The sequence below is a fragment of the Fundulus heteroclitus genome, chromosome 12, assembly GCF_011125445.2.
Source record: "Fundulus heteroclitus isolate FHET01 chromosome 12, MU-UCD_Fhet_4.1, whole genome shotgun sequence".
NCBI lineage: Eukaryota > Metazoa > Chordata > Actinopteri > Cyprinodontiformes > Fundulidae > Fundulus > Fundulus heteroclitus.
Window position 1 is genome coordinate 32,661,348 of NC_046372.1, and position 26,853 is coordinate 32,688,200.

The window sequence follows — 26,853 nt, forward strand, 5'->3', positions numbered from 1 at the left end:
TTTTACCAATAAACCTTTAATCTACCAGACTTGTACATGTGGAAACGGCCATTCTTCTCTTAAAACTAACCCAAGCTTGGTCAGACTGGATGGAGACTGTATATATATATATATATATATATATTAATTTCAAAACCTTGCTACTAATCTTCTAAAGAGCAATCCACCATTCATCTTGGCTTTAACTCCGATCAGCTTTTGGCATTCAAAGCTTGGGATTTTGTTTTAAAACCAAACCTCACCTCCACAACTTCATCTCTGAGCTTTCTGATGGGTTTATTGATTTCATGATGTTCTTTACTAACAAATCTCCGTGGCCTTCACATATCCACAGTTTGTTTACACTACAACTTAATTACAACTAGCTGGACTCTATTAATTGGTCAGTTGACCTTTGGAGGCTTGTTAGTTTTCAATACACTGCTAAAACATAAACACTTAGTGAAAGGGTTAAAACCACGTAAATGCCACAATAAAAAATGCAATGTAAAGAAAAGCGAAATCTGTGCAGAATTTGATTTACATTCATTTAATATTTTGTGTATGACATTGTTTTTAAAGTCAGGATCTGCAGCACGAAAAAGTATTCTGGGTGCTTTTTTCTGTCCAACGGTATCTTCTGCCCTTCCTCCAGAGGTTACCTGTAAAACAGCAATCAAAATCCATTGTACAGACGACAGGACCCATTCTTACAGAACCCCGACTCCATGTCAGTTACTTTGTGCAATCCTCATACGTGTGTTGGCCGGGTGAGGCTGTAAGGGGACAATTTCCTCTGCAGCAAAGAAACTAAATCTAACCTTTGGGTTGAAACAGCATGGATCTTCTATCACTTATCCTCTATAAGTGCCACAGTGGGAAACGATTAGCATTACAAGATTTTATAAACTAGAAAGAAAAAAAATAATAATTCAAACAGCGAATGATATAAATAAAAAAACGGGGAAAAAAAAAAAAAAAAAACGTCATCAACCAGGCACTATTCAGGCTCTCACAAAACACGATTATTACAAACCCTGGCTGGAATTACAGAGATTTAGTGCTGAAGAAAGACGTTTTGACGTCAGTTTTACAGACTTGCATTCATCAGTTTGTGCACATTTTGGAAGTCGTAGATTTGTTTCATGTAGGGCTACATTATGGTGCTGACAACGTGCGCACCAACGACAGCAGAAGTAGTATTTGGTGCTGAAAACAAGTGCAATCAAATGACATGTAAGCAGCAGCTTTAAGATGGGCACAAAAGGCGAAAAATTAACTTCCATGCAGCAGGCGGGTCTACTAGATGGGTAAAATGTGTTTTTACATTTCTTTGAGAACGTACAGAATGATTATTAGAGCTACTTCAATGTCAAGTAAAGGATTCATAAAAAGGAAACATATTTCATCCTTAGCCAACAGTGATGACAAAAATTATGCATACAGAGGAAATAAACATTTTAGATGGGAAAACCAGCTTGTTTAGGTATAGATTTTATATCAATATATATGATCATGGAAATGTCTATTTCAACTATTTCCAGCATACAATTTAACAAGTCAAGTAAGACTCAAAGGCCCCCAGAACAAACTAAATATCTAATTAAAACAGGCGCTTTCATTGTCTAATGGTGCAATCCGGAGCTTTTTTAAACCACTTTTCATGCTTCTGTGGAGTTATGATGCTTTCTTTCACTCTGACAACCGCTGCAATGAATGAACGAGATGCTATGAGATCACAGTTTTACAGTCGATCTTCGATGTGCAGAAAATAATTTTTGCTAAAGCTTCTGCACAAACTCCCTCACAATAAGTAACTGAGGTAGACAGAAACACGATCAAATGAATGACCCCATCATTGTCTTGGTGTAGATGCACACCGGGATTAAGGATAAGTGAAGGGTTGGGAAGGAAAACCTGCGCTACCTGATCTAATTTGAGAATGAGGTCTGTTCCAGGCCTGCAGTCCAGCTGCAGCGCTGGTGGGAGCATGCAGTAGGCCTGTTGCAGTTTGCATAATTGCTGGGTGCAAATCTCTGCTACGTTGCCGTCTGAGCGCGTCTTCAGGGCTTCTCCTGTGGTGCTTTGAGGTGAAAGGGTGCAGATACGAACGGGTCTACAGCATTCAGTTCTGATGTCCATGATTGGAGTGGTTCCACGGCTTGCCTGCTCCCACTGGGAGCCGCTACGGCCTGCTCAGGCGTGGGTCCTTCGAAGTGTCGAGAGTATTTGGTCAGAGCTTGAGGGCGGAACGGTTGTTGAGCGACCTGTCCCAGCACTCCCTGATTGGAGGTTAGAGCCTGACCTCCAGCTACTTGGGGGTAGGAGGTCTTTGGTGCTGCCGGGGGCTCCATTCTTTTCCCAAAGGGAGCCTGTGAGAAAACATCCAGCTGCTGCGGAGCTACAAGGGGGGCTCTAGGAAACGGAGCGTTGGCAAAGACATCGGCAGAGTCCTCCTGTGATGTCGGAAAGGGGGCTATGGAGAAGACATCTGGGGAGACACCCGTCTCCGGTACGTTCCAGGAGTTATTGTGAGCGAAGGCGCTTGCCGTCGATTGAGGGAAGGCGGCAGGTGGTTGTACTGGTGCCGTGTTGGGGGGCAGGGAAGAATGGAGAGCTACCAGAGGTCCGTGCTCCTCTTCATCTTCAGAGTCCATCAGTAGAGGTCTAGAGCCACTGCAGTCTTGAGCAGCAACATGAGACCTGACCACCCTCCCCTCCTCCTGCTCCCCTTTATGTGCCGCCGCCTCCACATCTTCGTCGCTGGAGTGCTCACAGCCCTCATCGCTTAGATCATTTTCTTTGTTTTCTTCGTCTTCTGCTTCTTGTCCCTCCTCTAGCACGGTGTAGCTGTTAGTCTCCTCTTGTACTTCTGTACATCAAAGACACACAAAAGAAAAAAAAAAGCACATTACATACAAACACCATCAGTAAGCTACAAGCTGAACATTTGTTCAATCGCACCGTCAGCATTAAGTTACTTCACACCCGTGACCAACAAACCATCTCTACAGATCAAGAAGACGCAACACGGACAAACCAGCACAAGACTACAGAAAGTCTACTCTGAGGAACGAGCCACATAGGATGGACGAACTTAGCAGCTATGCTATTCAAGAAAATAATAATCTTGTTTCCACAATTTAGCTGCGGCTGCAGTGTCTCAATCTTAGCCTTTCAAACAATGTTAGGGGAAAGTCAGTGAAAGCGTTTGAGCTCTTAGTAGGAATGATTTAAGGTTTGGGGAGTTTAGACGAAGTTAGCAGGTCTGTGGAAACAAGGGGGGGAAAAAGCCTTCACAGTTAAGCTGAAAACAGGGACAGACGGGTTAGCACAGATTGGTGGAGACAGACAAGTCTTACCTCAGAGGTGTTGACAGAAGGTGTTAGCTGGCAGTTCTTGCAGAGATGTTAGTTGAAGCCATTAAAAGGGAAAAACACCTGTTTTTTCACTAGTCATTGCCGTTTTAAACTGCTCCCATTCACGTTCTAAAGCAACACTTTTGGGAATGACCACAGCTCAAGTTAACCAAGGTCAAGCGTTGGTTTCAAATGTCTTAACTTGTAGTGATGTGAAAAATTTCCAGATTTTCCAAGATTGTTTCCTGAAATCTCAACAGCAGCTCGGTACAATAAAAAGGTCACAAGCTTACAAGGATACAAATACCTCAACAAAGTGATCCCATCTTGAAACTGTCAAAAAAGTAACTAAGACAAACTATTCTTAATCTTTCTGAGTAAGGAATTAAGTGAGTCAAGAATTTAAAATCTAATTTGATGCATTAAAAACAAAATATCTGATGTCACAAAATTAGTCAAAGTTTTTATGAATCATTTTTTTTTTACTTTTTTTTAATCAATCTTAACTACAGAATTGGGTACCATCAGTTGCACACAGCAACATAAATAAAAGGCTGTTTGAAAAGGGTAACACTACAGAATGAGGCATTGCTGCATAAAATATGTTGAGGACAAACAGATGCACAAATTAGCGGGTCAGCAGAATCAGATGACTTTCAGCTCAACAGGTCACCTAGTTGGTCAGATACTAAAAAAAAAAAAAATAAATCCTATCTTTTTTCCAATCAGTGAAAGCACAATTCAAAAAGAGTAGCAGGTCGAGCTAACCAAAACACACTAAACCAATGTTTCTCCTACTCCTTTGTAAGGAAAGTAGTGGTTGGCTGTCTAGAAAAACTGCTCTGAAAACTGCAGAGTTGTTAATTTAGCATGAGTAGTAACATAAGCTGTGAGAGAGCGGTAATGTTGTGGGAGACGAAAAGCAATTTAAAAAAAATACCCAAAATATGTCAATATCTACAAATCAACTTTCCAATGAGACCAGTTTTAATGACACTGTAAAAGTGACCAAACTTTTTTTTTTTCTCCTTTCTTCTTAAATTAATTTTAGTTAAGTTTATTTATACTGGCTTTGTTTTCAAGTGTGTCTCTCAGGAGTATAAAGCAACAGCAAAAAAAAAAGAAAAAAAAAAAGAATATTGTTTTGTGTTTGTTTAAAAAAAAACAACTGTCGGTGGAAATGTGTGAAAAAGAGGCGGCCGTATGGATCATAAGCGGTTAATTTCCATTCCAGGGGAAACGGTGAACATCACCTTTAGTTTGAAAAGTCATTAAACATAGAGACAATGTTGCAAGTAAAAAAGAAAAAAAGTCAGTACTAGCAAGTTTGTAGCAACAAATAATGTGACAATGGGCAAGAACATAATTTTGGCCATTTTATATGTAATAAAGCTAATGTGGTAGTACCTTGCCAATAAATTATTACCAGCAATGACTTATTAACCAGGCTGAGTGTGTCTCATTTTTAATCTGGGACATAAATAAATGATGCATTTCTATTGTAAAATTGTTGTTTTAACTTTTGACCTAACACTGAACAAACACGTGAACACTGGGCTTTCCCTGAATCCCCCGAGTTACCTAAACTACTAATTAATTACTAAATATAGTAATTAATTAAATATTCTTACATACATAACTCGGCGTTTAAAGAATATCGCAGATAAAGATTTTGTACAACAAATTCTCATATTGGCTTTTCAAAATTAAACTGGGAGAGTGCTTGATAGTAGATACCTTTGATGACTGAACGGTAACTGAAATCCACAATAGACACTAATGATGCACAAAAATGTTTTTTTTCTCAAAAATTAGCCCTGTTTTTGTATTATTATATTACTGGATAACATTTCTACATTTTCAGTGTATTTTGAAAAATATATTACACCAAAAAAGTAACCAGCCAATAACATCGTAGCTTCTTAGATTATTTGTAATATTGTTATTTGCTTTCCAATAACTAAGTTTATAATAATGTTATCGCATAGTATTACCTTACTGTCCGTTAGATTACTGGTTGCTACAAGGTCAAAGTTTTACAAAAAACGGGGGAATCAGAAATCTAAAAATTCTGATGAGTGCGTCTCTAGTTAAACTAGAAATGTAGGAATAAATTAAACAAATGATTAATGCAATTACAACTAGTTATCACTGCTGATTCACAGTGTACAGATCTTAACCATACAATATTTGGTGAATGAAAGAAATTAAACTTGATCTCCCCAAAGAGATTTAGGCATAAACCGTTTACTGTAGCAGAGATGCCAACACAGAAGGAAATATGCAGTTCTCAGTTAAATGCAGGATAAATTATGCTTAGAAATAAGCTAAGCATGTACAGCAATGCAGTTAAACGTCCTTGACAAAGTAAGATCCACGATTCAGAGCCGAACTTGGTGAGATTTTTACATGTAACACAAAATCAAGTGCAATGATTGTCATTAAATGTAATGAGAGTTTTTATACAGCTGCCATCTAGATCCTTCTCATAACTTGATGAATAAAAACGGGCAGCCATGAGGGATCAAGGATGGCCAGAGATAGCGTGAAGAACCTTCCATCTTTACATCTTTTATAAAAAAACAAAACAACAACAATCTAGCATCACCAACAACAGTAACATATTAGTGGTACAATGGGAAGAAAGCTAAAAATATGATTCAGACACATCAGAAACACAGCGTTTTATGTACTGAGTGCATCCAAAACAAAAGCTCTGGCTGAATGGTTGGCATGAATGGAGAGAAAAAAAAAATCAGGGAACTTTGAACAAGCTGGTCGTCGTTTACTCCCCTATATACACTTTATTCACAAGTTCAATTCAATGCAGTGTTTTATCTATATATATTGTTTACATTTTAAATGATAGGACTCCGTTCATACAATTTTCCTAAATTGCTATAATAGTCATACTATGACAGATAATATGGCTTCAAATAGTATACAATAAAAAAAAACTAGTACTCTAAGCACTAAAAAGAATAAATTGGAGAAATAATTAGGATTTTATGCACAGAAATTTGTCATATTAGCTGACTTAGTTCCCACATACCTACTTGTACCTTGAAGTGAGTATGTCATCTTAGTGAAGATAGTAGCCCCAAAAGAAAAAATAAATAAACACACTATACCTCCTTCGATGTAATGATGAAGCACCGTAAAAAAAAAATCTGCTCACTCATTTCGGGCCTGAGAGCACAATGAAACATCGCAAACAGCAGGCGTACAATCTCATTTCGCTTTGGTATGGCTACAGTTCAATTCATTGAGAGTTTGAGGAGTTAGAAACCAAAAATGCAAATAAAACTGCACCAGTGAGATTAATACTCCCAATGAAGGGTTGTGGAAAAATGCTGATCAGAAGAGCATCAAACTAATCAGCCATACAGAGTTCAGGCGTTTCATAGTGTAAACCATCATTGCTGCAGTTTTAAACTCTTTAACACCTTTTATATTATTCAGAAAAGGGACTCCATATACACCTACTTATACAGTACTTTGCAAAAGCATTTCTACCACATTCTGACATTAACACCACAAGCATCTTTGTATTTTGCTGGGATTTTATGTCATGAACCAACACAAAGTAGGGAGTGATTCTAAAGGCAAAGGAAAATTTGTATTTTTTTGAAAATTATGTGGCTTTTAACCTTGGAGGCTTTTGCATAACAGGTGTCCATCTGAATGTCTCAATTCAATAATTTGATTACTTCTGATTCTACAACTTTTCAGATTTTATTCTTAAGAAACAAACCATGAATCCATTTGGTTTTACTTGAGAATTATGTGCAGCTTTGTTTTGGTCAATAAAGTAAAATCCCCCTAAAAATACACAAGGTTGTGTTTGCAATGGGAATAAATGTGGATATATTTAAGGTATATCAATACTTTAGCAAGACACTAATCTAACCTAGTGTTTAAGATCAACATGGGAATAGTAGCACAGGACTAAACATGTTTAAATTTCAAACAACATGCTTTGTAATCGCATTGAAGCTAATTGAACAGGACGGTCTAATTCGCCTCAATTAACCACAAAAGGCTGAGAGACATTGGTCAAAGTCAACCAAAACAGATTCTTTAAACTGCTCCAAAACCTGGTTCAATCTGTGCAGCAGAAAACGGCTAAATGGTTCCTTAAGGTCCCATCTTTGTTTGATCCATAGTATCAGTCCAAATCTTTCCTGCATCATGATATTCAAAAGGTCTACATTATTCTCAGTTCTCACTTTTTCCAACAACCCCTTAACGCGCATAAATGTTCCCGTTTCTCATTTAAGGTTCACCCATTATCACAAAAATCAAAACATAAGCACAAAGGAGCTGTGATCAACCAGTGCACACGTTGAAAGTTGATCACCATGGGTGTAAAAACCAATGAGGGACATTACTGCAAGAACAAGGAAGCATGGAAAAAAAAAAAGAAAAAAAGACCAATGTGAAGCCAGGACAGAAGCAGACGATATGCTCAGGCATTAACAAAACAAAAAAAAAAAAAAAAAAATGTAAAAACTCCCAGCATGGAAATGTCAACAGCCAGCAGAGATGCATGAAACCAGCTTATCACGCTGCTAGAGATGGAGTTGAGGCCAAGGAGGCACAAACAGAACGGCTCTACTGAACCAATCAATGCTGGCTTTTCCTCACTTCAAAGGATGCTACAGTAAGTGCCTCTTTCGCCCATCTTTGTGTCCCCCCCCCTCCCCAACACCCTGTTTTTGTTTTTAGGATTGCACTCTGCCCCTTCGACCTCTCCCACCCCTCTAGAGGTCGATGAGCTGATCCACCAGCAGAAGGGAGCGCGCCAAGTTGGGGATGCTGGACTCTGAACTGCCACTGTTGCTGTGAGAGTGACCACCTGAAAAAACGTGCCAGAAAGAAAGAGAGAAGGAGACAGAGATGGACACGGAGGAGCCGAAGGAGGTTTTGAAAGACAAGCAAAAGAAAAAAAAAAGTCAATAATAGGGGATTGTATGAAGAAAGGTATGAGTAAGGACATGATGAGGATGAAGGAAAATGATGGCAGAGCAGAAAAAAAAAAAAAAAGAGGCATGAACAGAGGCAGAAAGAGAAAGAAGCAAAGAATAAGCTGGGATCATGTTTATACAGCTGCATCATCACAGGTGAGAGTAAGGACGTTCCTCTCTAATATGAAGTGAGTCTCAAGATGAATCATACAGAGCCAATACGCCTTCAAATTGTGAAACAATGCCAGTTTAACATTCGGGATGAAGGAAAGAAAAGAAGGAACATGAGAGCTTGATGAGCGGTGGATCGGGGGTTGGGGGGGTGGCCTTGATGTGACAAACACACCCTAATGAACACTAAAACAAGCTAGAGTGAATTAACTAGGGATCATTCATCCTGGTGGTTGCAGCAGGTGTGAACGTTTCGCTTGCATTTCCTTTAAACTTACCTTGATTTGAGTTTTTGGGAATGAGCACAGGGATAGGGTCAAACTCATCATCGTTGCCCTTTTTCCCACCGGACAAGAGGAAAGAGGCGTCTGTGGTGAAACGAAGAACGAGTCGGGTAGAAACGGGAGGAGGAGGAGAAAGTTAATTCAGAGAGGGAGAGAAAAGCCAGGAAGAAAGACGTGTGCATGCAAAACAAACAGGGGAAACCAATGTAGGAGTCAGTTTTTAAATTAATGTTACATGGCGTTGAGATCGGCAGTAAAGAAAAGTCAAGATTCCTGAGGTTGTTATCCTCTCTAATCTCTGTCACGTCCCTCAGTTACCGCTCTCTTTCTCTCTGAGCTTCCTAATTGCCTGGCTAACACACCCAGCACACAGAACCGAGGTCTTACCGGCAGTCTGGCCGGGTTGCAGCTCCTCCAGACAGGATCTGGAGCCACAGCCAGAGGAGCCAGAGGAGAAGGAGGAAGGAAGTGCAGATATAAGCTGGCTTCCACCAGAGGCATGAGCTAACAAATCGCAACCCAGCAGAGACGTCTCTCCAGCGAAAGAATCTGCAGCATAGCCAGAGGGTCACAGGAGAACAAAACCTGTTAGAGCAGCAAAGTTAGATGCATTCTGTTAGTAAAGCAGCTGACACGTGGAAAACCAACGACGGCCACCAATAAAGAGCATCACAGCAGAAATGGGTCCAATCGTTTTCACGTTTTCTTAGGAGCGGAGGTTAGCACCTTCTGTTAGTGATTAGCATGGTTAGTGAGGCTAGCATGACTAAAACAGCAGTCTGTGTTTAGCCCAAGAGACGATGGATCCTCAGCTTCACTCTGAAAGCCGTTCACAAGGCGATCATCCTCACGTCCACAACAGAAATCCACCAATCAGATAAAAAAACAGGGCAACTGTGCAGCAGCCTACCTTTAATCTGCTAAATAACCAGTCAGCTAACCGCAGCAGAAAACCATTTTAAATAGCTTCTCACACCTCTTGATCTCCCTCATACTGAAAATAGCAAACCCAGTAGTAATTTCTGCACAGTGCTGTCGTCAGCAATGTTGTGCTTATGTAGGATGCGTTCACTGATCAGAGTAAGATGGGAATTTTGAGTCTCAAATTGCAGCTTCCATCCTGTCAAGACCCTAGGCCCAAACATCCCTTGTAACAAGTTTTTTTTTTCTTTTCCCAACAGTGGCAACAATGACAAATTATTGTGTGACTTCTTTCCCATCTATGGTCCACAGTGCTGACCTGGCATGCTGGCAGCGATACGTTCAGGCTGGCCTGAGTGGTGCTGAGGCTGAGGAGCTTCCAAACCAGGAATCAAGGAATCCACACACACCTCAGCCTTTGCTACACCGACACACACACAGAGAAAAAGCAATGGTTAGTAAAAGACAAGAAAACATGAAGGTGGTGGGGCTAAGCTTGATGGACTCATTTGCTCCTTTTAATCACACTATTTGACGTATTGACCATAAAGGGAGGGGAAAAAAGAGAATGAAGGTTACAGAAAAAAAAAAAAAAAAACTTTGAATAGGATGTGAAATTAGGAGGAAATGTATGGGAATAGTAGCAGAACATGAAGACTTCCTGAAAAAATGACTGAAGGAACCAAAGCAAAGGGTAATAGGGCAGGAAGCAGCAGAGAAAATTCAGGGGACTTTAGTTTCTCCATCACTTTCTAAATGAGCGAGACAGAGACAGGAAATGGGTCTGGTAAAGGAGTAGAGTCAGCTGTCAGACAAATTCCCAAATCAGAGGGAAAGTTAATGCAATAAGATACAGCCATGAGTTTCCAGCTACAGGATATATCAGAACTTTAAATAGCACCTCCCCATTTTATTGTTCTGCCCATTTACACTTAACTTATTTTTATTGTTGGGCATCACATTAACGATCAGAAATAAGCCATAAAAACTGTTCTAAATGTCAACTAAAAAATAAATAAAAACTAGTATTACAGCTCCATCGACACTGTGTGCTTCAAGCCTTAAAACCATGAATCTTTTTACTGCTGTAGCAAAATCTCATCCATAAACTTTCTGTATTTTTACATGTATGCTGAACCTTCTTCTATGCCGTCATGTGGCGGCTTGGCGCCTGTCCAGAGCTGTACCCTGCCAGTACCCCACCTCTCGCCTAATGACAGCTGGAGAGAGGCACCAGCCCCCCTTTACATGACTTTAAGTGATGTAAAGTGTAGTCCGTATCTACAGTGAGGGCAATAATTAACAAGTTTAAATCAAGCGGGAATGGTGACGAACAAAACTGCAAAAGTTTGTTTTCATCCCAAGCAATAAGCAGGATAAGGGAGGTAAGAACATTCTTCATTGCTCATAGTTAAAGAGTCACATGTAGTAAAGATAATGAAAAAAATAAAATAAAATAAAAAAATAAAAAACATCCACACCAGAGGACGCCGCGCCACTAAGAACACAAACAGACAACAAACCCGGTGTTGTGTCAGGTCAGCATACCCATAGTGTTAAGCATGCGCGAACATGGTTGCGCATGCGTATAACTGCACAAAGTTGCGAAAACTTGGAGAAGCAGTCAGATTGCAATACCACTAAAAAAAAAACCAAAAACTTAGTAATTAATTATGCGGCACAGCCCCGATAGCGAGCTGTTGGAGCCGGGAGAACCGTAGCGGTGCTCGGCTAAAGCGACGGTTAGCTTGCAAAAATAGTCCCAGCGATACGGTTACCAGCGATCATCCGCTGCCGGCAGCTGGGTGGTCATTTTTAGCCGGTGAAGAGCCAGTTCGCGCATGCGTAAGACTATGGGTATGCTGGTCTGACGCGGTATGCTGACCTGACAGAACACCGGCACATGCAGACAACTCATGAAGTAAAGACAGCAACAAGCCGCAGGATCAGACAGACATGTTCAACGTGGCCTTTAGGTGGGTTAGCAGAGGACACGCCGTGTACAGCAGGCTCCTTAGAAAGAAAGAGGACGCTACGGACAGCCATAACGCCATTATTCGCCTCAGCATGAACGCAACATCCAACAACGGTGTGGCGCACGACCTAAATGACAAACTACCTTTGTGGATGACACCTAATGTCCTGTCTATGTGGACAGGGCCTGATTTCAAAAAGTTTCCATTACAACCATTAGACACTATTGACATGCCAGCAGCTGTTGTGAAGGTACTACGATCACAAAGGTCAACATATTGCACTTACTAGTGAGAAAATGCTTTGGCTGGAGAAGATTGGGCAAAAGCAGAGACCGTGGCTTTAATGGAAATCCAGTCAAACTGTGCCAAGAGGCTCCGCCGGTCTTGGGTTCAACGTGGTGAGGAGGTGTGCACCTCCTGTTCCTGGGGTTCATGACTACAGAGGCTGACTGATGGATCAGGACCAGGGCCGTCCACCCCTAGCTGAGCTTTGTGGAATGAAACCACTCGTCAGCCAGGTTTATCAAATTCCCATAAAAAACAGCTGAACAGGCCAACGTTAAAGTAGTTTGCAGTGAGCACGGTTTCCCTGATGCTTTCAGCTGTGCCCATATGGCTATAAGCAAGATGAATACGTCTATCAACAGGAAGTATTACACCGATAATGTGAAGTCTAAAACTGAGCTTCATGTGATGCATAAATGCTTTTAAACGACATCGTCCCGCGGCGGCCCGGCCCAACTCAATCAGAGGAAAACAGACTACCAGTGGGCTTTGTACGAGTAGGTGGGTTCTCGTCTCTGTGAGAAAATCTAAATCATTCTTCCAGTATTTGCTCATATGTATCAGTAAGTGTAGAGCACCACTGTAAATTTTCACAATTTATAATATTTTAGACATCTGTTAGTATCCATCTGCATTTACTCTTCAATGCTTAACAGAAAAATGACTAACAACAGTACAACAGTCGAAAAATCCTTTCATTTTTTTAATGGTCTCCAAGTTAATTTGGTTCAATCCAACACCGCCACACACCACACACAACCAGTCATATTAGCAGTCATTTGTAAAAACAAGTTTTAGTATATCATTTCTTTTAATTACACATAATAAATCATAGTGACGACACTCTTTATTACAGGCACTGACAGTAACCTCTGTTAAGATGGCGGACCACAACACAGACATTTTTTAAAACGTCGCTTATCAGGGCAACACATACTGAAGTAGAGCGCAATCCATGCACAGATCAACATATCGGTGGTGGCTGCTGCTCATATACTTACAAGTCAAGTGCTACGAGGCAAAATGGGGTGTGGAAGAGATCTTAAACAAGGAACGTGTTGTCTCAGGAAATGACACAGCAGATGTGACCTTTTCCTGCCCTCACTATGAGGAGAAAAGGGCCAAAATGGATAAAGAGGTTTCCAGAAAAATCTCTGACTTGTCAAACTAAACATACAGAATATTAAAAAGTGACAAATGATAAAGTGTATTTTGCTTAATTTTAATAAGTGTTCCACTAAACGGCAGTGTGTGACTGCTATTAGAGTAAACGTTACAGTGTAAATCTAGCAGGAAGTTTAGGAAGGGTGTGATGGATTAAACATCCACATTACATAATAACTGCTAGATCAGTCTAATCTCAACGCATGAATTAAACAGCGCTTACACTAAGCAGCTCAAACATAGAGAAATGATAAGTGCAGTCTGAGGGGACTGCTGGGTCGTCATTTTACCATGACAGTATATTTAACTCTCCCTTGTTCTTAGTGGCAGCGGTAAGTCCTCCTTCCACGAGTAAAGCAATCCAATTAACAAAAAGGGAATTTGTCAGACGCGTTGCCACGCAACTGTGAAAGGCCAGATCGGCGTGTGAGATGCCATCCAGCGATATCTAAGGTGTCTATTCATGGAGCGGGACAAGAAGCCACTGTGAGGCTGTGAGCTATGTCAACACGATGGCACTGTGTACAAGTCCCAACTACAAATCTCTGCCTCGTAAAATAACACGTGTAGTGTGTGATATTCAGGAAACTTCCTGAGCCAGGAAGGGTTCGACGTGTGTACTGCCAAAGTTTTGAGACAGACAGAAGTCTGGATTCTGACGCGGTTTACTGAATACGCAGAGTTTAGGTTGCCATCTAAAATGATCAGATGAGATCAAAATAATATCAAAGTTCAAGAAAATGAATTGGGTCAGAAAAGAAATTTGCATTTTTAGCCCTGCCACAAAATGACCTGGCAGGATCATTGCAATCATTTAATTATTAGCTCAAAGGACATTGTTAAAGCAGAGCAGTTCGTATTAATCTGTCATTCTGATTCTCGCAGGCAAGGATGTTGCTGCTAGTAAGAGCACCCAAATCAGCCATTTGTTGAATAACCAAGAACTTAACGAGGAGAGGTTCAGTTGCTGCCAGGACCCTCTCCTCAAAAATATTCAACTAAAAGACTGTTTTGCCACCAGTGCAGAGCTTGTTAAGAAATGGTAGCAAGGAGGTGTGAATGTTTCTGCAAATACACAGAGGTGGAGTCCTGCTGTTGTTAAGCAGTCACAACTTAGTCAGAACATCGCCATAAATAAAGAGTGGTATGGAAACATGCTGTGAAGCGAGCCAGGACCAACATGGTGATGAACAAGCTCTTCTCAGCATGGAGCACAGTGTCAAAAGGCAACAGTTGTAGCCAAATACCTCAGGGATTAAAACATTAAAATTTTAGGTTCATTCCCAGGAAACTCTCCAGGTCTTGATTCCATTTAAAACCTGCTGCAAGATTTCATAAAATCCATTGAAGTGTGTTTATATATTGAAATTAAGCTTCAGTAGATTAAAATGTTTGAAAAAAAACATAGCTGAAACAGTAAAGTTTGTAAAAAACAATATTTCTGGCAGTCTCAAAAAAACAACAACAACCTTAGGCTACAACTGATCAGAGAATCAACGACCCGCTACGTCCTGAGAGAAACTGAGCTTCTAGAGAGAGAAACTAGCTCCAACAAGACAGCGAACAGTACCAGAACTATTCATTAATAGTACAAATAAAACAGATCATGGGAACACGGATGACTGCAAAGCAGGACAACATAAGGAGCGTATATCAAAACGCACAAAAGACGTCAGAAAATACTGGACAGCAAAACTGCTACACATCACTTCTGGCAACGCCACACAATCCTGACAGAAACATCCATTCATTCACTGCAAGTCTCTAAGGAAACATTTAGGAAATATAATAAAGTAATCAGATAGCTTAGAGAAGAATACAATAAAGTGTTACCTGGAAAAGCACCGAGCTCTGGAATGAGACTGTCACCAGAAGTGAGGTCTATTTCTCCGGCCTGAGCAGCTGTACAGAGACGATACGCCGATTTAGATCAAATTAAACGAGCGTTAAGAAGTGTTGCAATACAGAACTTACACTCAGACAGCTTCGCAAAGTCTTTGTTGAGCAGCTCCTCAGCTGTTAGCTTGGAGAAATTATCGTCTCCAAAGGGGTTCCAGCCAGGCTGAGCGTTTGGTGCTGAAGGCGCCGACGGAGCGTCGGGCCCACCTGGATGATACACGTTCTGCTGGGATGAGCAGGGGGAGCCCGAAGGAGTGGTGCTGGCTGATCTGCAACACAAACACGTTTAAATGCACGAGGCTAAACAAGCAAAGTGAAAGCAAATAGAAGGTTTTACCATCTGTGAGTGAGCTCGCCAGCCAACATCTACCACTCACTGAGTGTGAAGACTGAACTGACTTGTGCTTCTAAAGCCCAATTCTTCTGGATGTAAAAGGGACGTTTATCTTACTATTGGATTCTGTCATATGAATGAACTCCTTCTGGCCCTCCAGACTGACTCTGCACTATGAAAAGAAGTCTTTATTCCTGGATTGCTCAAAGGACTTAATTCTGCTTACTTGGACTTGTTGAGGCTGGCCTCAGCTGCGGCGGCCTGAAGCAGCTGGGTGGATTTGCTGACTGGGACCCCAAAGATGGTGCTGTGGGTGACGTCGCTCAGGATGCGTCTGTGGCCGCTTTTCGGGGCCATCTTTGGCGATGAAGGGGGCGTCAGAGAGCTGGCTTTGTGGCCCTCTCTGCCTGGAGTCTGCAATGAGAAGTAAATGACACAGAAAGTGGGATTCAAAAAAAAGAAATCAGCATTTCACGTCGACATAAGGGGCAAAACAAAAATATAACATAGGAAAAGTATTGGGGAGGAAAAAAAAAATAAAAAAAAATCAAGTCAAAAGAAACCATGCTGTGAAATGAAAATCACTTTAGGAAAAACAAAAAGTGGTTTACTTTCAGTTAATCAAATGATTAGGAGAGAGAAAAAAGGCCACATTTGGGAATATATTTGCCTTTTTCCTCATACAGTGATAAATATTCTTCATTTTGTTTTTTTGTCATTCCAGTTTTAATGGGGTACTCTTATTTTTCTTCTAGAAAAACTTTACAAACATGAATGAATATAAAATGTGCAATTATCAATTGATACATTTTGTTTATTATTGCAAAAATAACTAAATATTCAAAACGTGGAACAGAGAAAAAGTTTAACTGAAAGTAAACTTAGAAGAATGAAAAAAAAAAAAATGATTTAGGCCTTTAGAAAAGCCATGTAAAGATCACAGAGAAAGAAAGCACGAGTCATTTCTACACGACTAAAAACACACTGATTGACACTCAGCTCCCGTACATTCACTGCCAAAGAAGAGGAACGGGAAAAATCTGGAGATGATTCATTAGAGACGACCGGATAACGACAACCAGCCCCGACCCAAAGAGCTGCAGACGGCAGCGGGAGAGAGCGACGTTACCACGGCTGTAGGAGCAATGACTGCAGACTCAGGGATGGGTGCAAGATGAGGTGCTGCTGTTTCAAGGACTACATGCTGCTGCTGAAGTTGCAGGGTAGAAACTGGGGGAACAGGTTTAGCTTTGGACTGCAGCACAGTAGATGCATGGGAGGGTGTTTGCTGCTGCTGCTGCTGCAGGGTCTGCGGTTGATTGGAACAGCACACAGCCAATTATGAGCAAGGCTTTCTGTCACACCAACGTTCATGACTCGTGCAACAGTGAGGAGGGAAAAAAAATAAAAGCTAACTTCACCTAAAACATTAAAGTCTTTCATAGCGGAAAGTATTCTAATCTGAATAGACCGTCTTCCATTTCCATGGGTTTATAGTTTTAAGCTTGATACAATAACTGGTAGAACTAATTTTATCACCAGTAACAGCGATCCTGTCTGTACAACATGATCAGTTTAACACCGTCGTGGAGGCTTACACCCACGGTCATGTTTGTTCATCAACTCTTCATTTTATGCCACAGCATTTAAGCCACACGGAGGTCTGGGCCTAACCAAAGCTAATACATCAGGGTGACCATGACACTTAGCATTTTCACTGGCGCTGCGATTTGAGTAAAAACGTGCTACGCAACGTTAGTGAAGGCAGTGATGAGCAAAGAAGCGCTGAACCACACAGAGCTAAACGTCTTTCTAGTTACGGTTCCTGCTAAAAGCGCAACAAACAGCGACTAGCTACCGGAAACATTAATGCATTTAAGATTTCCATTTTAGCAACGTGGTTTTAGCGAATAGGTTGCATCGTCTACATCGGCTGTTTTGACAATGAAACAACTTAGTTCTAGTTTCTTAAAACATCTTGTTTCTCTGTGGAAACATTTTCTTAAACCACAAGGAATACCGAAAACATTACTAGCACGGTACATTTAATTAGCTAACATTTTAATGGATATCGTGACAGTAACTTTGCGGTAAACCGATATTTCAGCCAGCAATGGCTTGTCGGAGGTCATCGCTCCTGTTTTTCCTTCGGTGGCATTTAGTTTTAGCTAAGATCTATGATCTTATTCCCTCCACTGGGTTGGTAGACCCTAGACGCTACTCAACCTTTTAATTACTATCCAAGCATTGTGGATTTACATTCTCTTCATGCACTGGTGCTACACTTTGGCTTTCTTCTTTTTGTTTACTTTAAAATAAAAACGGTTAAACATTTGTTTTTAATTTGAGGGCGTCTTTATTCATTCAGATTTTTTTCTTTTAATTTAAAATTGTAGCATTTATTTTATTTCAGTGTTGTATTTTTAATTAAAAAAGATCTATATTTTCATTTTTAACATTACTTTTACTGTTGATGTGTTACTGACCCGTCTGCAAGCTTTATGAACGACGTTTACGTTCAGCGTCATACTTTGTCTCAGGTTCTAGGCTACAGCAGCAGTCGCTGAGTGAACTGTATCAGGTCCCGGGTGCCGCATTTATCACAATCATTTATAAAAGTCGTTCCACGAGACACAATCCAGGTGAACCGCCTTGTGATGGTGGCTGTGGGAGGATTCCTACCTGCTGGTTGTTGTGGGCCTTTAGGAAGGGCGAGGCTTGCTGCGTCTTCATGAGGAGCTGCGGATGTGTCTGCGCTGACTGAGGAGCAGCCGGTACAGTTGGAGCCTGTTGAGCAGGTTGAACAGCAGCTGCAGCCGAGGCATTAATGCCAACCGCTGGGGAGGGAGCAAAATTAAACAACCTGCTCATTTATTCTGACAGACATTTTGTGCAGCTGCTTAAAGTTCTTGTTTATAGCATCTCACAAAAGGAAGCACACCCCTCACATTTTAATAAATATTTTGTTATACATCTTTTCATGGGACAAAGCTGAAGATATGAGACTTTGATACAATGTCATGTAGTCAGTGTACAGCTTGTTTAACTGTAAATTTGCTGTCCTGTCGAAACACAAATTAGTGTCTTAGACCCTGGCAACAAAAGTGAGTACACTACCAAGTGAAAATGTCCAGATTTTTCCTTCCCCACATTTGTTAGAGCTACAAAGTCTCAGGTATGAATGGGGAGCAGGTGTGTTAGACTTGGTGTTATCACTCTCACATTCTGGTCACTAGAAGTTCAACATGGCGCCTCATGACTGAACACTAAGGATCTGAAAAAAAAAAAAAATTGTTGCTCTACATAAAGATGTCCAAGGCTATGAGAAGATCGCCAACAACCTGTTACAGAGCTGCAGCACGGTGGCCAAGACCATGCAGCGGTTTAACAGGACAGGTTCTGATAAGGTCCACTAAAGGAGCTCAGTGCAATTGCTCCGCATCATAACCAGGCGTTGTCTACTGAACGTAGACGTATGAGTGCTGTCAGCACTGTGAGGGGTGTGATGGGTCAGCCTGTCACCGCTTCAAATTGGGCTTCTGTCCCCGAAGGAAGCCTGTTCTAAAGATGATTCACAACAAAACCCGCTGACAGTTTGCTGAGGGCAGGCAGACTGAGGACATGGATTATTGGTACCATGTTCTGTTGTCTAATGAACAAGATAAACTTATTTGGTCCAGATGGTGCCTAGCGTGTGGGGCGGCAACCCGGTGAGAAGGACGAAGGCTAGTGTCCCCCGCCTACAGTCCCATGTTGGCGGGAGCGTCATGGTTCAGGGATGCATGAGTTCACAGAGGGAACCATGAGTTCACAGAGGGAACCATGAATGCCAACATCTACTGGACATACTGATGCAGAGACTGGGCCGTGGGGCAGAATCCCAACATAATAACCGCCCCAAACACTCCTCCATGACCACCACTGAGCTAAAGATTGGGGATGGCCACCATGCCTTTAAGCTTCACAGACTTGTAGCTCAACATCAAACATAAATCATCAAATTCCCTGTGGAAACATGAAAAAAAGCTGGTGAGAAATTCCAAGAAGGGCCTGATCAATTTTTCCGTTGAACAATAAACTGATTAATTTTTTCTCAAAACTGATCATTCTTTTCCCATTGTTTTGTTATCCTCTGAGGGATCATTTAAAATCTAAATTTGTCACGTGTTTGAATACGTCGTGGCTCACCTGCATGTCCATATAAATCTAATCAAGAAACTAAAGAGATGACAAACAGATGGCCACATCACTGCTCGCTTTGGTCAAGATTTCATTAAATACATCAAGTCTCTGACCCTGAGATGTCGTCTAACCAACAATATGACAAAGCAGAAAGTACCGAAAGCTGGCGGTGTGCCTGTGGTCACATTAGGCCTCTTGCGTGGGGTGAGAGCTGGTTGGATGGGAAGGATCCCTGTTAAAGGCTGTGACTGTGCCTGGCCAGCTTTGGGTCGCTGTCGAGGTGCAATAGAGGTTTCTGTAGTTGGAACTGGGTCTGTCAGCCTGATGGTAGAAAAAGAAGGAATGCATTACAGAAATGCCAAAATCCCTTATAGATTTATTCAATTTATTAATTCAGGGTGCTGTACATCTTTGCTGCGCAAAAGATGACAAAGAAAAATGTAATTAGCAAAACATCTGCCTTATAGAAGAGTAAAACTGATGCGCTGCAACTCTTTTTAGTCGGTTTTATTTGTAAAGATACTGATAACCTGGAGGATTTAACAGCAGATGTGGATTTTTTTTTGTGGTAAAGAAGAAGTTCTTTAACTTGTCTGCTAAAAACATTTTAGGGCATTTTTTTCTTTTCTAGAAAGTGGGAAAAAAACAAAACAAATTTTTGTCATTGGCGAAGAGAAATCAAAAACAACTAAATCCGGCATCAGGAAGACAGAGGTTTACAAAATCCGTGATCAGAGCAGTGATTGGTGCATCTCTTTTAGGAAGATAAAAAACAAACAAAAAACGATTTCTACAGCTTTATACTGCCCCAAATAAAATTATTTGTATGTAGAGTGTGCAACACACAAAGACACAGAGCTGAGTTGGGCCGTCTGTGTCACTACAGCTTAACAAAAGCCGCGATTATGAACAGCTTAACACACCCATGTCAAGAGGATAACGTCTGCAGTGAGAATTCAAGTAGGGAAGAGTCATATTAGAAAATAAAAACGCACAACTTTAAAATGTCCACCATTATAATTTCTACCCTTAAGCTGAATTTAAACGATTAAGGCTACTCACCTGGCTTTGGTTTGACTCTTTTTGGCCACTGCTTCACTGGCTCGGATGGGCTCAGGAAGTTTGGAAGGAATCTGGGAATTCTGTAAAAGAAAGATGATGAAAGCCGATTAAACCCAGTTTTAAGGAGATGCCAGAAATGTAAAAAAAAGGTTTACACAAGTACGCTGCAATATTGGTGTGTGTTTTTTATGGTTATTGAATAGGCTCAATTAATTCTGTTCGAGTTAAATAAAAATACAAAGCAACTTGTCTAAATGTACTGTTTCTCAAGGAAAGAAAGAGACAGATGAAAGCACTTAAAGTAGGATAAATTATTTTTCTGTGATAAACCTAACGATGACTGTAAATCTTCTGCTCTGCGCCGGCCTGCTGACTTACGTGCACATTTGGGACGGGACACTCCTGTCGCGCCAGTTTAAAGGCAAAGTAGGACACTTGGTAAATATCTGGTCTCCTGTCAGGATCGGGTTCCAGCATGTATCCTGAGATGTCAGCAAACACATAAGGCTAATTTTGAGTAAGGCACATCCAAATTCAAACCAACACACATTCACAGGAGTTTGGTGCATAATTTGTCATGTTGAAACACAAGGTTACTTACTGATGAGACAATGCATTTCCTGGGAGTAACGAGAATTGTCCGGGATGGTGAAGCTACCATCACAGATAGCCACTTGGCTCTCACCAAAGGGAAGGGTGAAGAAGCACAGCTTATAGAGTAGACAACCTAAAGCCTGAAAAAAACAAGACATCTTACTACAGACGGAGCGACAATCAACCTGAGATATAATTCGGCCAATCTTCCCTCGATTTGCTCTAATTGGAGATCCACAAGTTTTCCCTATTCATTAAAAACATAAAAACTAATCTTGCAGTTAACATCCTGACAAAGAAATGAATTAACTCCTACCCAAATATCTGCCTTTGTTGTGATAATTTTCCCACCGTAAAGGTTAACCATCTCTGGGGCACGGTATGACAGGGTGGTGTATCTAGGAAAAGAAACAGACAAATGAGGCGCTGGACCAGAGCAAAGCAGATAGAAGGCATTAAATCGCTCGCTGAAAAATTTACTACTTTTTAATTTCCTCTTCTACGACAGCAACTCCTTCGGTTTGTGGATTCTGGAAATTGTTTGTGGCGCTTCCAAAATCACAGAGCACATAGTGCCCCTGATCGTGCAGGAGAATATTTTCCACCTACAAAAAAAACAAACAAACAAAGAAATGTTCTTAAAACTGTCCCACATTACTTCAAATGATTAGCACGGCTGACAGGCAGGTAGCGGCAAGTAGTAAAGGCATACGGGGTAAATTAGTCAAGCTTGCCTTGAGATCCCGATGGATGATGGGAGTTTTACTCTGATGAAGCCGAGCGACTGCTTCACATGTGTCACAAAAGATCCTCAGCACCTCAGCTTCACTGAAGCCTGTCTGTAGTCGTTGGTTCATTAAGTTTACCACTTGCCCACCTATAAAAAAAAATTATTTGTTGAATAAATAAAAAAACTCTAAACTTTTCTCATCTGTATTTCAGCAGCCACGTGTAAACATCTAGATTTCTTTAAGAAAACAGCTAAGCACTGGATAAAGCTAAAGCTCTATTGACTTGACTGCTATCAGAGGATTTTTTTTGTCAGGGGGCTAGAAACAGAACATGAAACCTTGAGCCCCTGAGGGTAATGCAGCTTTGAATTAAACAAAAGCAGAAAGTCGTGCGGGGTTGGGCAGATTTACCTCGGCAGAAGTCCATTAAGATTAAGACTTCCCACACATCACCAGCTCCCACAGCAGCTATGCTGGAGTCCAGGAAACCCACTATGTTTTTGTTGCCTACCAAGTCTCTCTGTAAAAAAAACAACAACACAAAGACAGTGAAAACAATACCTATACTTTAAATATGCTGGTGAAGATTCTCAGTCTTTAAATAGCTACTTTAAATAGCTTTTCAAATTTGCACCAAAATAGTTGATTTAACTGTTAGTGTAACTTTCTTTGTCCAAAGATTAGAAATAACCCTGACAACCATCCACTGATAGTCATGCCAGGTGTTGCTGCAGGAACTGCATATTTTCCCAAGCAGCAAGGGCCTTAAAGTTTAGAAATACAGAAAGTGACGTAATGCAGGTACCTGCTTCTAACTCACCATAATTTGTATCTCAAGCTTGCAGATCCTGAGATCATGTTCGTTGTTGACATACATTCTTTTTAGAGCACAACGCTGACCTTGATGAGTTCGCACCAGAAACACAATCGCAAAACCTCCTACAAAAAAAAAAAAAGAAACGGAAGAAGATTAACATATAACCATAATGTACAGTAAGTTTTGTTATCGCTGTCAGTCATGATGCAAATTGGGTTAGAAAGTAGATAGTTGATTCACTGGGCCACTTGTTTGCACACTGGCTTTAACTGGTTAAAAAACTGGGGAAGACTTGTCCTGTGATTAGGGCTGGGGAATATCGAAATTTTAAAAATATCTTTTAAAAAGAGATAAGACTATATCGTTTGTATCGAGATGGTCAATGTTACGTTATAATTATACTTTTATGTATTCCAGGAGGTTATTTTTCAGCTGTTTCTCATATAAATCTGCAGCTGTTTGATAAATAATGTGCCTGTGAGACATCTGGGATAAAGCTTTGATTCAAAGACGCATCTTTACAGTTATTTCATTAAAGGAAAAACATACAACACATTGCATATCGGCATTCAGCCTAGAAATATTCAGATATTTATGGTCCATATCGCCCTGGCCCCATCAAAGTTCCACGTCTGATTTATGAAACTGTGTGAATAGCGATGAATAAAACAGCTGCTGATAAATGCTACGGCTGGAAACAATCGGAAAACAACCCAGAGCCATAAGTGGCAGTGGCATCGCCGGCAGCATTTTTGACCATTTTTGACCATTTGAAGTTTGGGCTTTCCGTCAGTAATTCATCTCACACAGTTAAGAAGGACAACAACCGTCCTGAGAAACCCTGAGTCCAGTCACAGCTTCCCAAACACGTCATTAGAGAAGCTAAATCTTTCCTTTTTTAACCCATCAGCATCTGTAATCTCCAAAGCAAATAATGGAAATAGTGATGGAATGCAACACACACAGATTACTTGAAATTTTGCACAGCTAAACATTTTGGACCAGTATGGACTTCTGCTTTTCCCTTTTCTGCTGTATGCACATTTGATACATGGAAAACAGTGGCAGGAAGTGTCGACCAAAGTAAAAAAAAAAATTATAATTAAAAATGAAAACAATATATCCAGCGACTGCACCCTGCCATGACTAGCAATTTCAAATTTAAAAAGGTAAATGCTAAAAATATACTTACGCACAAAAAGCTAATTGATGTTAATTACGTCATCGGTCAGTGGTCATAATGCTATGCCTGATTTGTGTCATTTACACAAAAAGTATGGATAGCGTTGGAGCGTTTCAGTCAGATAGATCTGAATTTACTTTAACTCTCCTATTCTGCCTTAGACTTGAATTCTGCTGAACTCAAATGCAGCTTTAATGATCAAATTCACACCTTGTAACTTTAGAGCCTCAGAATATTCTTTTCTTTTCGCACAGTGTGTGCTAAAGCCATGCCCAACCCTGACTCATCAGTCTGGCATCACAAAACCAGAGACTCTTCCACGTGAGCCGGCGGCCTCATGTCTGATCAGCACAGCATGATTCTACATTTCTGCCATCTGTAGTGTTACAGAAATGTGGGGGGGGTGAGTAGAAAGCAAGAGTTTCTAATAACCTTTTAACACCACGATAGTGTTGGGTAACAAATCTGACCATCAATACTCTCAATTCAGTGACAGGAACATTAAATCCCCCCCTCCCCTTCTGTGTTCCCAAAGGTTTTTATGGCTTTTGCCGCTACAGCGACATAAATAACGACTGATGCTGTGATGTCCATTCGCCGTGCGGCCAAGTATTTACTGATGGTGGGTGTGGGGGGGGGGGGGGGGGGGGGTTAAAGGTAATAAGTAATGACACCTGGACCACTGCGGTCTTCGCTGTCCAATGTCGGGTGCACGTTGCGAACGAGAACGATTCCAAAGCCGTTTTAAGCAACTTGTAGCAAAGACCTATATTTACAGTAGACTGTGTGACTAAATGACTAAGTACATCTACAAATAGCCACTGGCTGCCTCCTGACGTAACTGATTGTCAGGATAATACCATTCAATCTCCTCCACAGGTGCTCCAGCAAATCCATCCAAATGTGTAAAAAAGGACAATAAATCTAGACGACAATCAAGCAGAACATGTAGCTGCAGCTGCAAAGCGCTTCAAAGCCCTTTTTGCACGTCTCAAAGTTATCAACTGCAATTTGCCACCAACAGTGTGGAGTCCTAGTGGCTAGGGCTTGGTGCTAATACGTATCACATGACCTTAAATTACTATACCGTTTACAAACAAGAACATGGCACTGGAAGTACTGGCAAAAAAACCCAAAAAGACCCATACATCACCTTATTTTAAAGAAATGAACCATCTTGTAGAAAGAAAGAAAAAAATCATCACAGCCAAAAACACAATTTATCAGGAGGAGTTACTAAAGCAACAATGTCATAACACAATGCAATGCAAGTATATCATAGTTACCAAAGGTAAGTAAATCTAAAATGGAAATCTCTGACCAAAATGGTATAAAGCTGTTTGACAAAAAAAAAAAAAGAGAACAAAATACATTAAAAATAAAATCTAGAAAAGCATAATATACACCGATTGTTAAAAAGACAATTTCAGAAAACCAACCCGTGTCCAAAACACATGGAGCCTTTCTACAGGAGGGTACTGATAAATTAATCAGACTCTTTTCATTTATTATTTAGTCACAGGCCCTCTTAGCTAACAAAGCATGCTAGATTCCCATCGCAAAGACAAACAACCCATGGAAAACACGGTTTACCCTTCAAAGCTTGCTTAACTGTGCTGCTGGAAAGCCCAGCGCACAAGTCGCAGTCAGTTTTTAAACAAACCATGAATTACTTGGTGTCTCAGTTGTCTAACAGTGGTTCACAGAGATGATGTATGCAGTCAGAATGACTTTGACTCCTCCTAGACCTGAGCATAAAAAGTCAAATCTGCAAATATCCCTAAAAACAGACAAGTCCCTCTCAGCCCCTCAAGTCCATTTGGGGAAATTTCATAAGGTGAGAAAAAGTAAATATAGGTTTCTGTACCTTTTGCAACTATATGGCTGCTTGCCAACATAATGTTCCTGACTCAACTGTGTTGACCATTAGATAAAAAGCAACCAGATTAACTTCACTGGACAGAAAGTTGCCCCGTGTCACCATTTCACTTTTGCATCTCAGATAATGAATGAACAGTAGCTGTAGTGTCACGTAGTTCACCTTCGGCGACAATTTCCTCGACAGTCACTTGATATCTCCCGATGCTGAAGACCCGTCCAACAAAGCTGCCGCCGCCGCCGGAGCCAGCGCCTCCTCCACCGGCTCCAGAACCAGGCCCGGAGCCCGCAAAGTCTCGCCGAGAGTCAAAGAATTTCTTCATCTCGCCCAGACGCTATCCAGAGTAGGCCCAAGTCCAAAAAGAAAAAAGAAAAAAAAAATGTTTCGGCGTCGAAACAGCGGCTGCAGTAAGTTAAAGTCAGTCCCCACCCACGAAGGAACCGGCGTTGTTTCCTCAACAGTAGCTTTTAAATACCTTAATGAAAGCAATGAGCTATCTTGAAACTTAAAAAAAAAAGCAAAACACTTAGGGGAATTAGTTTGAAATAATGCCAAACACCGCTGTCCGAAGCTCCTCTGCTAAATTCATGATTTGACCGAGAGGCGGAGTCAAATATTCAAGAAGTCATCGCTTTTTTTCTGGCTGAACCGACACCAACACCGGGCCGACCAAATTAGCCTGGCTGCGAGCCTCACAGAAATCCCCGGTTGGCCGCTAGCTCCCCTAGCTAGCTCACCTAGCTAGCTCACCTAGCTAGCTCCCCTAGCTAGCTCCCCTAGCTAGCCCCAAGCTAAGCAGCTAGGTGACAGCTGTCAGTGGGTAGCCTGGCCAGCCAGGTAGCTCCTCGGTGGCCAGTGTAGCCTGTTACACATCTCCGCTGATGTCGCCACACGCAATGTTAGCCAGTTCTTAAGCGGCTTTGTCTGGTAGTAAAAAAAATAAAAATAAAATAAATAAAACGACACGTCTCCACTGCCTATTAGCGTCCGACCCCGCCGGCTAGTTGTAAAACACTGGCCAGCTCCAGGTTACTGACTAGGCTAACGTGGCTACTAGGCTGCTGGG

The 26,853-nt window shown here is 41.1% G+C and overlaps 1 protein-coding gene across 6 annotated transcripts; it reads right to left on the reverse strand.

Moving 5' to 3' along the window:
- Window positions 1-513: 513 nt before the first annotated feature.
- On the reverse strand, window positions 514-26,853 carry LOC105926827 (AP2-associated protein kinase 1). Of its 6 annotated transcripts, none has more exons than XM_012863284.3 (19): window positions 25,950-26,853; window positions 22,729-22,847; window positions 22,320-22,428; window positions 21,912-22,054; window positions 21,661-21,782; window positions 21,494-21,575; window positions 21,185-21,317; window positions 20,962-21,065; window positions 20,584-20,663; window positions 19,679-19,842; window positions 18,022-18,176; window positions 16,469-16,648; window positions 15,566-15,753; window positions 15,081-15,274; window positions 14,940-15,008; window positions 10,001-10,102; window positions 9,148-9,309; window positions 8,755-8,844; window positions 514-2,851 (listed from the first exon to the last, which is right to left on the reverse strand). In XM_012863284.3, the coding sequence occupies exons 1-19, from the start codon at window positions 26,107-26,109 to the stop codon at window positions 2,043-2,045; spliced, it is 3,165 nt and encodes a 1,054-aa protein (XP_012718738.2). In that variant the 5' UTR covers window positions 26,110-26,853; the 3' UTR covers window positions 514-2,042. The 6 variants fall into 6 exon arrangements, with proteins under 6 accessions (XP_012718738.2, XP_012718739.2, XP_012718740.2 ...); XM_012863289.3 differs by lacking the exon at window positions 514-2,851 and adding an exon at window positions 5,566-8,196; XM_012863285.3 differs by lacking the exon at window positions 8,755-8,844 and having other exon boundaries at window positions 25,950-26,852.

What these genes read in the sequence shown, in the direction of transcription:
- LOC105926827 (XM_012863284.3), bottom strand. Translation starts at nt 26,109, where the DNA reads ATGAAGAAATTCTTTGACTCTCGGCGAGACTTTGCGGGCTCCGGGCCT. An exon ending in AGCTTGAGATACAAATTATG is followed by an intron (nt 22,429 to 22,728) that starts GTGAGTTAGAAG and finishes TTTTTTTTACAG; the next exon opens with AGAGACTTGGTAGGCAACAA. An exon ending in GTAGAAGAGGAAATTAAAAA is followed by an intron (nt 21,576 to 21,660) that starts GTAGTAAATTTT and finishes TTCTTTTCCTAG; the next exon opens with ATACACCACCCTGTCATACC.